The 16857-nt window shown below is 54.7% G+C and overlaps 1 protein-coding gene across 6 annotated transcripts in view; it reads left to right on the forward strand.

The window, feature by feature from the left end:
• The first annotated feature begins 1069 nt into the window (after positions 1-1069).
• The window catches only part of LOC100412393 (A disintegrin and metalloproteinase with thrombospondin motifs 7), a 46931-nt gene continuing 31143 nt past the window's right edge, over positions 1070-16857 (forward strand). For 3 of the 6 annotated variants that reach the window (XM_054257310.2, XM_054257311.2, XM_054257313.2), the window contains exons 1-5: positions 1070-1382; positions 6947-7039; positions 12277-12632; positions 14629-14794; positions 15910-16106. In XM_054257310.2, the coding sequence (XP_054113285.2) occupies positions 1283-1382; positions 6947-7039; positions 12277-12632; positions 14629-14794; positions 15910-16106 (912 nt within the window). In that variant the 5' untranslated portion in view covers positions 1070-1282. The remainder of the gene's footprint in view (positions 1383-6946; positions 7040-12276; positions 12633-14628; positions 14795-15909; positions 16107-16857) is intronic. The other 3 variants (XM_054257312.2, XM_035304067.3, XM_078329075.1) reach the window with 2 other exon arrangements.

Below are 16857 nucleotides of genomic sequence, written 5' to 3' on the forward strand. Positions count from 1 at the left end.
AGGGAAGTAGGTGGGGCAAGAGGGGCTGGCAGGTGGGGCGAGAAGGAAGGTGTCACAGGACTGGAGGAAGAGCCATAGATAGTGCCATCGTGAAGGTGGAAAGGACTGCAGGGAGGGTTGGGTCTGAGAAGGGGGCAGCTGACCTTCTGATCGGGGAGATGGAGCAGTTCTGAGGGATGACACAGACCAGGCTGTGGCCCTGAGACCTGACGGCTGAGGTGGAGTGGAAGGTCACTGGAGACGAGGTGGAGGAATGGGGTGACCCTGTGCTACACGGATGCCCTAGGGGACGCTCCTGGGAGCCCAGGGGGCAGGGGAGCCGGAAGCCAGAGCCAGGGCGGGGGCCCCAGAGGACCGACGTCGGGTGTTTGAGGCAGAGGCTGGTCTGGGACGTGAGGCTGGGCTTGACGGGCCTCCAGGCTCCCCGGGGGTCCCTGCGGAAAGTCTGTGGGCGCTGGCCTGGGCGAAGCCGCGGCCCCCACCTGTGGGCTCAACGCTGCGCTCTGTTTCAAGCAACACACTAGGAGAGGAGTCAGGAGACGAGGACCTGCTGTCCATCCAGCAAGGGCCCAGGCCTCCCTCCGGAGCCGGCTTTGCAGCAGGGCCCCCGCTGCACCTCTGTGTGGCCTGGACCCTCGGGAGGCCTCCCTTGGCCCCTTTTGAGGGGCAGCGCTGGTTGGCCTGGGGAGCACACCGAAGGGCGCCCCCTGCAGCCCGGTTTAGGGACAACACAGAAATTCCAGATTCTTTGCGGGGCCTCGGCGGGCCGGGGTCGGGAGGGCTTGGCCCGGCTTCGCCCGCAGGAGGCGCGGCTTAGGGCGGACGTCCGCGGCGGGGCGCTGCCTTCGCCGGGCCCAGCCAGCACTTGAGCCGAGCGTGGCCTGCTGGGCCGAGAAGAAGCCTGAGGGGCGGGGCGGGGCCGGGGGCGGGGGAAGGAGCCTGAAGGGCGGGGCTTGGACGGGGGCGGGGAATGAGCCTGAGGGGCGGGGCGGGGCGGGGCCCGGCGGCCTCCCTCCCTCCCCTTCCTTCCCTTTCTTTCTTTCTTTCTTTCTCTCCTTCTCGCTCCCTTGTCTTGTCTTTGCCTCCGCAGCCGGCCAAGGGGGTGGGCCCTGCAGCCTTTGTTGCCCGCGGACCCAGCGCAGCTGCCCGGAGTCGGGCCGGGTCGCCGGGAGCTGCACGCGGGCCGGGCATGCCCTGAGCCGGACCCTGGACGAGGCAGCGACCGGACGGGACGGACGAAAGCGTGCACGCAGGGTCACCCGGCGGCCTCCCCGCCCCGGCCATGCCCCGCGGCCCGAGTCCCCGCAGCCCCGCGCCGCTGCTGCGCCCCCTCCTCCTGCTCCTCTGCGCTTTGGCGCGCGGCGCCCCCGGACCCGCACCAGGTGGGTGGGCGCCCCTCCCCGCCAGCGGCCCTGCCACCCCTCCCCGCTCCCCCAGTCCGGGTTGGCCCCGCCTCACTTTGTGGACCCCGCGCCGGCCCCGCTCTGCTTGGAGGGGGTCGCGTCTTCCGCTCCCCGGGTGTTAGGGGACCCGGGTGGGGTCGGGCCGGCCGGGGAGCGAAGCTGCGATTCTGGGGAACCTTTCCCAGCCCCTGACTCAGCTATTGCCAGTCGCCTGGGATAAGCCCCTTCCGCTCTTCGGGCTCCGGTTTTCCCAGCTCGCGTGCAGCAACGCGCCTCGCTCCCGGGAGAGCTCTCCTCCTAGAGGGCTGGACGGAGCGCGGTTTATCCAAGGCGATTTGGTTTCTTGCACTCCTTAGCGGGGCTCGCTTGGAAAGCGGGCTGGCGGGGACTCGCCGGCGAGGGCGCCAGGTCTCAGGTCTCCGCGGGACCCCGCCGCATCCCCGGCCCCCGCCCACCGCATCTGTGTTGCAGGCGCTGACCCTGACGGCGCGGGGGGCCGAGTCTTGTGCGGTCCTTGCACTTCCTGCCTCTCCCTCCCCCAAGAGTGAAGACGCCGGGAGTGGAGCGGGGAGCGGGAGCTTCTTTTCCCGGTCCTGGGTTAACTCTCCCAGCCGCGCCGGGGCGGCCTTCGACGAGCCTTTGGCCTGCTCCAGACTCTTGGTGGCGACCTGCAGGGCGGCTGCGCTGTTGGCGCGTCGGATGCAGCCGGCCTGGGAATTCAGTAACCGAGGATGTAGGAGACCCCTGGCCCGGTGCTCAGGGAGCTCCGAGTCAGGGGAGCCGGTGGATAGTGGGGAGAGCCCTCCAAGCTAGAGGATCGGCAGGCTTTGTAGGGGAGGAGGGGCATGAGATTGGAGAGACCGGAAGGATGGATGGATTCTGGGTGGGCTGGAAGGGTGTGGAGGGAGTGGGACCCTCCCCTGGGGAGCGTCAGTCGAGGGACTGGATTAGGCTTGCTTGCTGGGGTGAGGTCGACCTGCCTCCCCACGGGAGGGATTGTGAGTAGAAAATAGCCTGGGTGGGAAGGATGGGGACATTTACACTTGAGCTCAGAGGTTTGGGAAGCCGTTGAGGGCAGCAGCTGATGAAAGTAGTGTTTTGGGAAGGTTTGGTCTAGTAGCCACGTGCAGACTGCAGAGGGAGCGAACATTTAATGAGCACCTACTGTGTGCCAGCCTCATGGGTTCTTATTTCTCATCTCCACAACAACCCTGCAAAGCAGGTGATGGAAAGTCCTTTTGTGGACCAGCAAACAGGCTCGGAGTAGAGCGACCCGTGGGGTTGGACTCCTGAGCTTCCTGAATGAGACCTGTGTTTTCCACAGTCCGGAGCTGGGAGCTGAGGAGGAGGAACCGGGCGGTGGGAATGAGAGCAGGAAATTGCTTCCCCCAGGACTCGAGTCCAGGCCCCCTGGCAGCTGTGGGAAGAAGTTGGGTGCGGTCAACCTCCTGGGATTCTTACGAGGAGTAAATGAGATACTGAATGTCAGTTGCCCAGTACAGGACACGGTGACTACAATGTAGTGGTCACTGCTTTTATTAGTCTGCCAGGCTGACCCAGGACTCCCCAGATGAGGGAACCCTGGGTGAGTCCTGCAACCTGGACCTGCTGTTTGGGGGTGGAGGCAGGCCAGGCACTCTCCCCTACGTAATCTGGGCACACACTCCAAGGGTGGAGTGTCTGTCTCTAGTGTTCCCATAGATATAGAGCATGGAGTCCTCCCTGTTCCGCAGTCCCTCAGGATTCCTGACTCTGAGGCTGCTGGCCTGTTTGTCATTTTCTTTGGAGCCCAGGACCTAAGCCTGGGTGTCCTGCTACTGTATGTTCCTTTCTTTGAGACCAAAGGGTATATCCTGGGCTCACTTTTAGGAAAATATACCCTTTTCCTCCACTTATGACTAACCCAGGGACCTGCTCGGGTTTCTGAGGCTGGAGCCCAGTCACGTCTTGTCCTCCTGCTGTATGGCACACCCTGTGTGCATGTGTTTCTGTGCACACCAGGACTCACAGAGGCAGGCATTCACATACCACCACCCCCCACTCTGCGGGGTATTTTTCCTCCCTGGCATGAGCTGTGGGTCGTTTGAAGGGCTGGATTGTAACTCAGGTCCTGATACAGAGGTGAGGGTAAACACCATCTTGGCATTTCTTTGACAGAAGCTCAAAAGTGACAGTTCTGTCACCCAGGGGAGATATTATAAGTGTTTAACACCCAGTGTGGCAGGAGCTCGGTCCAATCAGAACAGACCTCCTGACTGGGCAGAATAGATTTGGCCATGAACCTCTGGCAGTCTCGCTGAATGGCGCCTGTTGCCATCCCACTGTCCTGAGCTCTGCAGGCTCAGCTTTGACTCAAGCACGTATCTTTTTTTTTTTTTTTTTTTGAGACGGAGTTTCGCTCTTGTTACCCAGGCCTGAGTGCAATGGCGCGATCTCGGCTCACCGCAACCTCCGCCTCCTGGGTTCAGGCAATTCTCCTGCCTCAACCTCCCGAGTAGTTGGGATTTCAGGCGTGCGCCACCATGCCCAGCTAATTTTTGTATTTTTAATAGAGACGGGGTTTCACCATGTTGACCAAGATGGTCTCGCTCTCTTGACCTCGTGATCCACCCGCCTCGGCCTCCCAAAGTGCCGGGATTTACAGGCGTGAGCCACCGCGCCCGGCCTCAAGCTCCTATCTTTGGACCGGAACCTGCAATTACTCCTTGCTGGCACTAGGTGGTGCTAGTTTCAGCACCAACATCTCTCCTAGGGACACCTGTAGCCTACAGTGAACGTTGCTTATTTTTAAACTTACCCCTGCACTCTAAAAATATTTTAATGGCAAAACAATACAAGTTCATTATAAACAAAATTAATGCTGGTGGGGTGCTGTGGCTCAAACCTGCAATCCCAGCACTTTGGGAGGCTGGCAGATCACTTGAGGCCAGGAGTTCATGACCAGCCTGGCCAACATTGTGAAACCCCATCTATTAAAATACAAAAATTAGCCAGGTGTGGTGGCACAGGCCTGTAATCCCAGCTACTCCGAAGACTGAGGCATGAGAATCGCTTGAACTTGGGAGGCAGAGGTTGCTGGGAGCTGAGACTGTACCACTGCACTCCAGCCTGGGTGACACATGGAGACTGTCAAAAAAAAAAATTCCGAACAAAACAAGAAAAAAAATATTGCAATAAAAGTGGCAACATCCTATAAGTCTATTCTTTTCTTGTTGATCGAAAAACATGCTTTAGACTGGGCACAGTGGTTTACGCCTGTAATTCGAGCACTTTGGGAGGCCGAGGTAGGCAGATTGTTTGAGCCTAGGAGTTCAAGACCAGCCTGGGCAGCGTAATGGGACCCCATCTCTATAAAAAAGTTAAAAAATGTTCCAGGCCTATCTGGGTGCTGTGGCTCACGCCTGTAATCCCAGCACTTTGGGAGGCTGAGGCGGGTGGATCATCTGAGGTCGGGAGTTCGAGACCAGCCTGGCCAACATGGAGAAACTCTGTCTCTACTAAAAATACAAAATTAGCCAGGTGTGGTGGAACATGCCTGTAATCCCAGCTACTCAGGGGTCTGAGGCAGGAGAATCGCTTGAACCTGAGAGGTGGAGGTTGCAGTGAGCCGAGGTCGTGCCATGGCACTCCAACCTGGGGAACAAGAGCAAAACTCCATCACAAAAAAAAAAAAAAATTATCTAGGACTTGTGGTCCACGCCTGTAGTCCTAGCTACTTGGGAGGCTGACTTGGGAGGACTGCATGAACCCAGAAGGTCAAGGCTGCAGTAAATCATGCTTGCACCACTGCACTTCAGCCTGGGTAAAAGGGAGCTCCCCTGTCTTAAAAAAAAAGAAAGAAGGAAGGAAAGAAAAAAAAACATTTTTTTAAGCTATTAGGCAAAGAGATAAAACAACAAGTTTTTTTAAAGGAATAGCTAAGTATAATTTAGAAGTTCTGCTAATTTTCAGTCATAATTTAGCTCACATCGTTTGCCACGTGCCAGCTATTGTTGTTAGCATTTACATACTAACTCATTTAATTCTTTTTTTTTTTTTGAGACGGAGTTTTGCTTTCCTATTGTTGCTCAGGCTGGAGTGCGATGGCACAATCTCGGCTCACGATCTCTCCTCCCACCACAGCCTCTGGAGTTGCTGAGACTACAGGCATACACCACCACGCCTGGCTACTTTATGTATTTTTTATAGAGTTGGGATTTCACCATGTTGCCCAGGCTGGTCTCGAACTCCTGACCTCAAAACTTGCCTAAAAGAGAACTTTAGAGCTGGTTGGCATCAGTGCTCCCGATTGTCAGCTCATTTTTACCTGCCTTGACTGGGATTGTCCTTGCTCTGGGAACCAATGTTAATACTCACTTAAAACAAGCCTTGGAGGCTGGGTGTGGCGCCTCACCCCTGTAATCTCAGCACTTGGGGAGGCTGAGGTGGGTGGATCACCTGAGGTCAGGAGTTAGAGACCAGACTGGCCAACATGGTGAAACCCCTTCTCTACTAAAAACAAAAATTAGAAGGGCATGGTGGCTTGCACCTGTAATCCCAGCTACTTGGGAGGTTGAAGCAGGTGAATTGCTTGAACCCAGGAGGCGGAGGTTGCAGTGAGCCAAGATCGCGCCATTACACTCCAGCGCCTGGGTGACAAGAACAAAACTCTCAAAACAAAAATAAAACCCAAAAAACCCTTAGCATTGAAGCTGTTGTTCTCTTCCCTGTCTCTTGTTTTTGTCTCCTTGGCCTTGTCTCTTGTTTTGCCCTCCTTATAGTTTCTGGCCTGGATTCTCCAAGCAGATGAGGAAACTGACACTCAGAGATATGCAGTAACTCATATGCAACTATTAAATGGCCCACTTGGGCCTGACCTGGGTCTTGTTACTTTCAAAACCCACGCTCTTGACAGTGCATTATTTTGTCCCTCTTTCTTTCTTTCTTTTTTTTTTTTTTTATTTTAAGAAGGGGTTTCACTGTGTTGGTCAGGCTGGTCATGAACTCCTGACCTCAGGTGATACGCCTGCCTCGGCCTCCAAAGTGCTTGGATTACAGGCATGAGCCACCACACCTGACCTATTCCTCCTTTTTCTCCCATTTTACAAAACGCATGCCTGGGTCAAGATAAAACTTGTTGCTCATTCTTACTTCCGGCTTTTCCCCACTTCTTTGAGGGTTTATCACATGGTACCCTACCACCAAGAGGCCCTCCTTGTCTCCACGGTTGAATTAACATCTAAAATGCACCCTCCCTGATGAAACTTTTCTTCATTCCAATGCATCCATAAGGTGTCATCCCCTCCCCTTGCTTGGATCTTAGCACTGTGCCAGAGTGGGCACCTTGTGTCTCTCACACCCACTTTGCTATTTTGTTCTTTTTTTTGTGTTTTTTTTGGGTCAGAATCTCCCTCTATTACCCAGGCTGGAGTACAGCGGCACAGTCTCTGCTCATTGTAACCTCCGCTCCCACGCTCGAGTGATCCTCGTACCTCAACCTCTGGAGTTGCTAGGACTACAGGCATACACCACCATGCCTGGCTAATTTATGTATTTTTTTATAGAGACGGAATTTCACCATGTTGCCCAGGCTGGTCTCAAACTCCTGACCTCAAGCAATCTGCCCTCCTTGGTCTTCCAAAGTGCTGCGATTACAGGTGGGAGCCACTGTGCCCGGCCATTTCTCTATTTGAAGGCAAGGCTGGTGTGTTATCCACTTTCCTGGACATTGGAGCACCTTGTGCCCTCTCACAGTTAGTAGCCAAGGGTCACATACTGGATGCCATGGACTAGGCAGGTAGCGGAAATGAGCAAACGAAGTGGGTAGGGAGACAGATTTTTCTTGAATCATGGCGCCTCTTGGCCTGTCTCTTGTTCTCTCACTTTTGTGAGACTCAGTTCTTTACTGAGTGAAAGGAAACACAAGCATGCTGTGAAAGCAAGTGTACAGGCAGACACAGTGCTGGGAACGAATAGGGAGTGGTGGCGACTGAGGACCGGGAGCACAGCCCCTTCCTAAAGGGAACGCACTGCTCCACCCTGGCCACTTCTGCCAGGAAGGAATTTAAGCCTGACATTCACATGATAAGACTTTTCCAGAAAAGCTGAAAGTTGAGATTTTTGTACAAGATTGTTATATTCTGTTTTTTTTGTTGTTGTTGTTGTTGTTGTTTTGAGACAGAGTCTCACTCTGTTGCCCAGGCTGGAGTGCAATGGTGCCATCTTGGCTCCCTGCAGCCTCCATCTCTCGGGTTCAAGCAATTGTCCCTGCCTCAGCCTCTCAATAGCTGTGGATACAGGCGCCTGCCACCACACCCAGCTAATTTTTTGTGGTTTTAGTAGAGACGGGGTTTTGCCATGTTGGCCAGGCTGGTCTGGAACTCCTGACCTCGGGTGATCTACCCGCCTTGGTCTCACAGGCATGAGCCACTGCGCCCAGCCAAGATCATGATATTCTTAAACATTGGCAATTGACTGAAACATTTTTCATCATTTGTGTCAGCCAAAACAAACCAAAAAATCAATAACTGATCAACACAGCTGCACGCCGTAGCTGAGGAGTTGTAGTCCCACGTGCCCTTATTAGGATGTCAGAGCAAGAAGTCTCCTTAAATCATCCAGCCTGGTGGTTTCTGAATGCCAGCCTCTGAGTTGGCTAGATCAGAATCACTGGGAAGGTCTAGAAAAATACAGAAAATACATATTCTAGGGCCCCCAGAGCCCTGGACCTGTGGAACCAGAATCTCTGGGCTGGGCCCGGGGCATCTGCGGTTTTTCAGCGCTCTCCAGGTACTGCTGATGAGGAGCAGTTTTACTTCCAGTGGGGGATTTCCTAACTTTCCAGAGGATCACAGTTCCCAGAGGCTCTTGATAAAAACATAGCTTCCTAGTTCCAGTTTCTAGGAAATGCTGATTTAGTGAGTCTGCGATGGGGCCTGGGAGTTTGTTTTTAAGAAACTTAACAAGGCCGGGCGCGGAGGCTCAAGCCTGTAATCCCAGCACTTTGGGAGGCCGAGGCGGGTGGATCACAAGGTCAAGAGGTCGAGACCGTCCTGGTCAACATGGTGAAACCCCATCTCTACTAAAAATACAAAAAATTAGCTGGGCATGGTGGCGCGTGCCTGTAATCCCAGCTACTCAGGAGGCTGAGGCAGGAGAATTGCCTGAACCCAGGAGGCGGAGGTTGCGGTGAGCCGAGACCGTGCCATTGCACTCCAGCCTGGGTAATGAGCAAAACTCCATCTCAAAAAAAAAAAAGAAACTTATCTGTGAGGAAAATCCTTGCACTAGTGGCTGCCTGAAGCTCAATGATGGGGAGCCACATAGCAAGTTGCCCCAGTCCATCCAGCCTCCTGATTCTCAGAGAAGGCTCTTTGAGGCCGGCACTGCTGGGGCAGTTGTGAGCAGAGGGCAATGTTCTCAGCAAGGGGCACACCACTGGCATGTGCAGGGCACTCTACATGCAGTTTGGCAGAGGACAGACTGGAGGGTGGGTTTGGTTTCTGCAGCATACTGGGATGGAGCTTTGGGCTGGGCAGCAGCAGAAAGACCCCTGGTGGGATGTCTGCAGGGCACTCAGGCATTCACGTGAGCCAGAGGAGTCTACTGTGGACAGCCAGGATCCTGGAAGCTGGGTATATAGAACAGGTATTTTTCTGTCTCATTATAGTTATTGCACATATGTTGAAATAAGGTTTCCATTCATCACTACTATGAGTGGATCACTTGAGGCTAGGAGTTCAAGACCAGCCTCGCCAACATGACAAAACCCCATCTCTACTAAAAATACAAAAACTCGCTGGGTGTGGTGGCATGCACCAGTAGTCCCAGTGACTTGGGAGGCTAAGGGACAAGAATTGCTTGAACCTGGGAGGTGGAGGCTGTGGTGAGCCAGGATTAAGCTACTGCACTATGGCCTGGGTGACAGAGGAAGGCTTTGTCTCAAAAAAAAATGACCATAGCTGTTAAATTTGCCACAAAATCTTGTTTAAGTATAATTCCACACCTACTTTTTAAATTACTTTTTGTTTTGCTTTGTTTGAGATGTCTCACTCTGTCTCCCAGGCTGGAGTGCAATCGCGCCATCATGGCTCACTGTAGCCTCAAGCTCCTGGGCTCAAGAGATCCTCCCACCTTAGCATTCCAAGTAGCTGGAGCTACAGGTGTGGACCCCCATGCCTGGCTAATTTTTTTTTTTTTTTTTGTAGCAACAAGGTCCCATTATGTTGCCCAGTTGGTCTTGAACTCCTAGGCTCAAGTGATTCTCATACCTCGTTCTTCCAAAGTTCTGGGATTACAGGTATGAATGACTGTGCCTGGCCTTAAATTGTTTTGGTAACTGTATTTCAATATAATCGATTTCCTTGGTACTGATCTGTATTTAATTTAATTTATTTATTTATTGTGGCAGAATCTTACTCTGTCGCCCAGGCTGGAGTACTGTGATGCCATCTCGGCTCCCTTGGCTCACTGCAACCTCCACTTCTTGGGTTCAAGTGATTCTCCTGCCTCAGCCTCCTGAGTAGCTGGGATTACAGGCATACACCACCACACCTGGCTAATTTTTGTATTTTTGATAGAGATGCGGTTTCACCGTGTTGGCCAGGGTGGTCTCAAACTCCTGACCTCAAGTGATTCACCTGCCTCGACCTCCCAAAGTGCTAGGATTACAGGCATGAGTCACCGAGCCCTGCTACTCCTATGTATTTTATTTTATGCGTTTTGAAACATTGTTCTGAGAAGGAGTTTGTGGCAAAAAAGGATAAGAATTCAGGCCTTACTGGGAAATCCAAAGGACAGAGCCACAGAGAGAGGTTTTTAAACTGCAAGGACCTGAGCAGAGGTCTGCCAGATTTTTCCATTCCTGGAACATTTCTTTAAACGTATTCTTGTGCGTAAAAGGGAGAAACCAGAGCAACTCTGTTGAAATGGCAGTTAGGGGCCAGGGAGACCCACTGGTCTGGTCTTTCTCCGTCTCCCCATTCCAGGAGGCCTGGAGACATTTGCAGAACACTCATGCACCTGGGAGCACATTTTTTAATCCATCGGGCTAATAATAATCATAACAATCATAATTGCCGTCATATTCAATCAGTGGCTCAGGCACTGCTAAACGTGGAGTAGGTCACTAGGTTTCATACTCACGACAGCATCCAGAGTGTAAGTTCTCTGATTAACTGCATTCTACAGAGTCATTCAACAAATGCCAAAAAGGACTAACTTCTGAACACTTCTGACACTTAAATCTTCAACAAAGAATAGAAAGGGCCAAGGTAGCTCACGCCTGTAATCCCAACACTTTAGGAGGCTGAGGAGGGAGGATTGCTTGAGGCCAGGAGTTGGAGGCCAGCCTGGGCAATATAGCAAGACTCCCATCTCTACCAAAAAAAAAAAAAAAAAAAAAATTGGCCGGGCGCGGTGGCTTACACCTATAATGCCAGCGCTTTTGGGAGGCCAAGGTGGGTGGATCACGAGGTCAAGAGATCGAGACCATCCTGGTCAACAAGGTGAAACCCTGTCTCTACTAAAAATACAAAAATTAGCTGGGCATGGTGGTATACACCTGTAGACCCAGCTACTCGGGAGACTAAGGCAGGAGAATTGCTTGAACCCAGAAGGCGGAGGTTGTGGTGAGCCGAGATCGTGCCATTGCACTCCAGCCTGGGTAACGAGTGAAAATCCATCTCAAAAAAAAAAAAAATTATCCAGAGCTGGCTACAGTGGCTCATACCTGTAATCCCAGCACTTTGGGAGGCCGAAGTAGAAGGATTTCTTGAGCCTCATCGAGAAGGAGACAAGCAAAAACTCAAAAGTGAGCAGTTTAGCAGAAAGAAGAGTGTTCTAGGCGTAGGGGCTGCTATGCCAAACCCTGAAGCAGGAGCGAGTCTGGCCTGTGGGGGAAACACAAGGAGCCAGTGGACAGAGTGGCGGGAGCTCAGGCGGTGGAGGAAACGCAAGGAGGCAGTGGACAGAGTGGCGGGAGCTCAGGCGGGCTCAGGTGGTAGAGCTGGAAATGAGACTGCAGAGGTCAGCTCGCTTGGGGCCTCATACAGGCCAGAACTTTGTGTTTTGCTCTGGGTGAGGTGAGTGCCATTGCAGAATTTTGAGCAGAGTAGGACCATGATTGGGTTGATTTTGAATGAATCTTTCTGGCTGCTATGTTGAAAATAATAGGGGAAGGGCACCTGGGGTAGGCAATAGAGGAAACAGGGAGACTTGTTAAGAAGTTGCTGTAGCGCGGCCGGGCGTGGTGGCTCATGCCTGTAGTCCAAGCACTTTGGAGGCCAAGGCGGGCGGATCACCTGAGGTCCGGAGTTCAAGACCAGCCTGACCAACATGGTGAAACCCCGTCTTTAAAAAAAGAAGAAAAAAAAAAAAGAAGTTGCCGTAGCAATTTACGCCTAATGCAGTGGCTCACACCTGTAATTTCAACACTCTGGGAGGCTGACATGAGTGTATCACCTGAGTTCAGGAGTTTGAGACCAGCCTGGCCAACATGGCGAAATCGTCTCTACTAAAAATACAAAACTTACCTGGGCGTGGTGGCAAGTGCCTGTAGTCCCAGCTACTTCCGAGGCTGAGGCAGGAGAGTGGCTTGAACCCAGGAGATGGAGGCTGCAGTGAGCCAAGATCGCGTCACTGCACTCCAGCCTGGGTGACAGAGGAGAGACTCTGTCTCAACACAACAACAGCAAAAGAAGTTACTGCAACTATCCAGATGGAGAAACTGAGGCACGGAAAGATGAAATAGCGGAGTTAGTAGACAGCCCAGGGAGGATTTGAATCCAGATACTCTGACTCCAGCCGCCCCCTCCTGGCCGCTCTGGTCCCTGGCCATCGGCAAGGACCTGGGTCTGGCTTGGGCCTCTAGGCATTCGTGGTTCTCTCCCTGCAGGGCGTGCAACGGAGGGCCGGGCGGCACTGGACATCGTGCACCCGGTTCGCGTGGACGCGGGGGGCTCCTTCCTGTCCTACGAGCTGTGGCCCCGCGCACTGCGCAAGCGGGATCTGTCTGGGCACCGCGACGCGCCCGCCTTCTACCAGCTACAGTACCGCGGGCGTGAGCTGCTCTTCAACCTGACCGCCAATCCGCACCTGCTGGCCCCCGGCTTTGTGAGCGAGACGCGGCGGCGCGGCGGCCTGGGACGCGCGCACATCCAGGCTCACAGCTCCGCCTGCCACCTGCTCGGCGAGGTGCAGGACCCGGAGCTCGAGGGTGGCCTGGCGGCCATCAGCGCCTGCTACGGCCTGGTGAGTGCGCTGGGACGTGAGTACTCGGGGCAGTCTCGCGTGGTGGGATGTGGAGAGGGGCTTTTGCCTTGCCACGCACTTGTCTGGTGGCTTGGCCCAGTGCACTTCTCCTCTGCCAGCCTCGGTATTCACGCCTGTAAAATGGGAGTGACAGCGCAGGCCCCGTTGATCTCTAGGACAGCAGTTCTGAAAGTTTAATATGAAAGCCGCGTGGCTGTGCACCTGTAGTCCCAGCTATTTGGGAGGCCAGGAGTTGGAGGATGTAAGGTGTGACGATTGCGCTTCGCTGGAGACACAGTTGAGACCCCAGGCACTCTCAAAATAATAATAATAGTAATAATAATGTGAGCTCAGATCACCTGCAGGCCCTGTTTAAACAGAATTTTTGCAGGGAAGGGAAGGTCTGAGATGGTGCCCAAACACCTATATTTCTGAAAACCTCGTGGGTAATATTGAAGATCCAGGTCCGGAGACCCCCACTTTGAGAAGATCTGTTTGACTGGACTAAGCAACTGAAAAAGCAGTTGATTTCTCTTTTTGGGGGGCATCTGTTATGACTGTTCCTTGACAGATCCCTTTAGGCTGCTCTTCAGGAAAGCCAGCCCTCACCCTGTAGCCATTTTGCAGGGCGTGGGGAGGAGCCCCTTTCAGCCCCTCTGCCCTGATCAGAGCTCTGGGAAAAGCAGGCCTCAGTTTCCTGGCTTGCTTTGGCTGGACGGTGGTGCTGGCTACTGCCTGCTCCCCGAGTGAGCACTGATTAGAGCAGCTTCCACTCCAGGCAGAGTAGGGCCCTTTCTGTTCATGTTCAGGAGACCAGCCCCACTCTCACAGCTCTGAGGGTGGGGGCTTGGAGGGGTAGGGGATGTGCACGCTCTCAGCGTCCACTGTTCCCAGGAGGCCCGTGGCTGAGATTGCTCAGGCAGAAACCATGGGCTGCGGCCGCACAGGGCTAATGACAGGACAACCCACAACACAAGCTGCAGGACGTCTGGGCCGTTGAAGGCCCATCTGCCCCACGCGGTATCCTCATTTATGGAGACCATGCCTCTCTCTTCATGTACAGTTAATCTTGTTGAGCAGCTGTGCATATGGGGGATCATTCCCATTTCACAGATGAGAAAACAGGCTCAGAGGGAAACTTGCCTAGGGTCGCCTAGTCATTTAGTGGGTGCTGTGTGTGTGTGTGGGGGTCCACATTCAAACCCAGGTCTCCAGAACTAAGAGCTGATGCACTTTCCAGCCCTCCAGGCTCCCTGGTCTTGTGTGGCCCAAGGGGCAGAATGGCTGCCTATGAGGGGCAGTCCGAAGGACGTAACCTTCTTCCCTGGTGCCCTGAGCGTCCTCAGGAGGTAGTGGGCATCAAAGATGCTTCCCAGAGCCCCTCCCCTCCCTGGACTCTGAATGCTGGCAGTCATGCCCAAGACACTCCTGCCAGCTTCCTTCTCTGGGCAGCCCTGGGCCCAGAGAACTGGATGTCTTGGTGGCTGTGGACATCTCCTCCACAAGGGTGTGGGTGTAGATGCTTTTGGAGTGATTCATTGCCTTAGGGAGATAGAAAGCAGGTCATAGGCCCTGGCCAGCTGGGAGGGGGCACAGTGCTGGAAGTGGCTGGCATGCAGAGAAGATGCAGAATAGCCTGGAGGCCTGGGCACAGGCTGCCCCATGCAGGGCAGCTTGTGGGACTCTGGAAGACACCGTTTTGTCAGATTTGGATGCAGACCTGTTTGCCTTTCCGAATGGGGTGGGTGTATGGGGCATCCCCAGCGGCAGAGGCTTTTGAGCTCCGCTTTGAAGGTTTGGCTGTGTGAGGAATGGCAGAGAAGGGCATTCCAGATGGAGGCTGCAGAGTGAGCAAAGGCCCAGCAGGAGGAGAGTGCAGTGTGTCCCCAGCAGTCACAGGTGGTGTGCGAAGTGGCGGCTCAGCTGGGCAGGACGGGCCTCTGGGACGTGCGGGAAGAGCAGCCCTCCCTGTGTAACCCTGGTTCCTCTTCCCCAGAAAGGTGTGTTCCAGCTCTCCAACGAGGACTACTTCATTGAGCCCCTGGACGGTGACCCGGCTCGGCCCGGCCATGCCCAGCCCCACGTGGTGTACAAGCGTCAGGCCCTGGAGAGGCCAGCACAGCGGGGTGATTCCATTGCTGTAAGCACCTGTGGGGTGTCAGGTATGCTCCTCTGCTCCCAGTTCTCGGCCAGGGGACGTGAAGGGCCCTTTCTAGAAGCTCCTCTCAACATCCCCATGCCCAGCGTCCCTTAGACCAGAGGACACAGAAAGACAGACGGATCCATCACCATAGCCTGTGCCCTTAATTATGTCACAAGACTGTGTCCTCTGCCTTTTGGGCCTGCCCCAGTCAATCCCTCATCTGACCTCCCTCGCTCCATGTCACCTGCCTCTCCGACATTGGGGCTTGACCTCCCTCTGCCCCTGCCCACCCATAGCCGATGGCACTCGTCTCTGCCAGCCATTCCTCCTCCAGCACCCAGGCCAGGTGGGCCCTGCCCAGCTCCAACAGGGCCACTAGCCAGGAACCTCCCTCCCCCGCCACTCTGCTCCCACCCAGAATAACTGACCTTTATTACTGGGACCCAGAGTCTCCTGCAGAGCGGCAATAGTGCCAGCTGGCCCAGGTGAGGAGCTGCTCACTAAGGGTTGCTGGGGCTTGGGCAATGCTCCCCTGGCATGCCAACCTCAAGCTGCCCACAGCTCTGGTACTCTATTTGCTGGAGCACAGATCCACAGAGGCATGCTTCTTGGCCTCAGTTTCCCCAGCTTCATAGATGTGCTTCCTCTTCTGATCTGGAGCTGCCTTGGTGTGGGGAGCAGGCCCAGTAGCTGGGCTGGGTGGTGGCCAGCCTCCCCAGGCCGGGGTTTTGAGGGCGGGATCTGCCTGTGCTGGGGTATACTAACCCCCAGGGTGGGAGAAGTGACACGGGGCGATAGGGCCCAGGTGCCAGCTTTGTCAGGCCCAGGAGTTCTTCTCCCACGGACACATGACTTTATTGTGTTTATATCCACCATTTCATTTGTCACCCTCTGAGGCAGATCAACTTATTCCTATTTTTAGTCAGAGAATCTCAAGATCAGAGAAGGCAAGGGACCAGGCAGAGCCACACAGCACGGGTCTGGGGCAGAGCCAGGAGGGGAATCCAGGACCCTCGCCTCTGATCCCAGTGTGGTTCCCAGTGCCCCAGAAAGAGCTCGCTGTGGAGGGGCCCTGGAGACATGTGCCCTGGGCCGGTCCACTGGCAGCTAACCCCACCCCATCTGGGCCTTCAGTGTCCCTGGAGCTGGAGTCTCGACGGGAGCGTTGGGAGCAGCGGCAGCAGTGGCGGTGGCAACGGCCGAGGCGTCTACACCAGCGCTCGGTCAGCAAGGAGAAGTGGGTTGAGACCCTGGTGGTAGCTGATGCCAAAATGGTGGAGTATCATGGACAGCCGCAGGTTGAGAGCTATGTGCTGACCATCATGAACATGGCAAGTCTGCTGTGGGCCGTGAGGGGGTGGCGGGGATGGTGTTGGGGGGTGGGGCGCAGAGTGGGTGCAGGGCAGGAAGGCTGGCAGGCTGGACCCCAGACCCAAGTCCAGGCCCCAGGCAGGATGAAGGGTCTCCAAGCTCCTGAGGCCAGGAAGAGGTGGGGGGCTTGGCAGCAAGTCACAAGGAGAGCGCCTGGGCAGAGGGCTGCTGTGGGGACGTGATAGGGTGTCATGTTACTGGGAGGGGGCATGGGAGGGGGAGACTGAGGCAGCCACAGCCCTGTGCCTGCTGGGGTTTTGTAGACTAGTTGGTTCATTCCCGCCTCCCTGCTTTGCGTCAGGACCTGTGCTAGATGCTGGAAACAGAAATGTCTGATGAGACCACGCCCTGCCTGAGACATCAGCAATGTTACAGTTAGAAGGATCTGTGCAGTTCTGTGGTCTACTAGCTGGCAGCCTTGGGCAAGGCACCATCCCTGTCTGAGCCTCAGCTGCTCATCTGTGAACTGGGCATGACGATACTACCTTGTGGGGTTGGCAAACTGCTCTTGAGCCCACACGATAGATGAGATATCAGGGGACCTGAGAGGGCAAGTGGCTTGCCCGGGTCACACAGCCAGGCAGGGGGAGCCCAGGTGTCCTAAGTCACACCGGGGGCACTGTGGCTGGTGATTCCTGGAGCCGGCTACTGAAGAAAGGGCACTCCCTTCTCCTGCCCTGTGGGGGCCGGTGGGAAGCCTCAGGCTCCAAG

Source organism: Callithrix jacchus, chromosome 6 (genome assembly GCF_049354715.1).
Source record: "Callithrix jacchus isolate 240 chromosome 6, calJac240_pri, whole genome shotgun sequence".
NCBI lineage: Eukaryota > Metazoa > Chordata > Mammalia > Primates > Cebidae > Callithrix > Callithrix jacchus.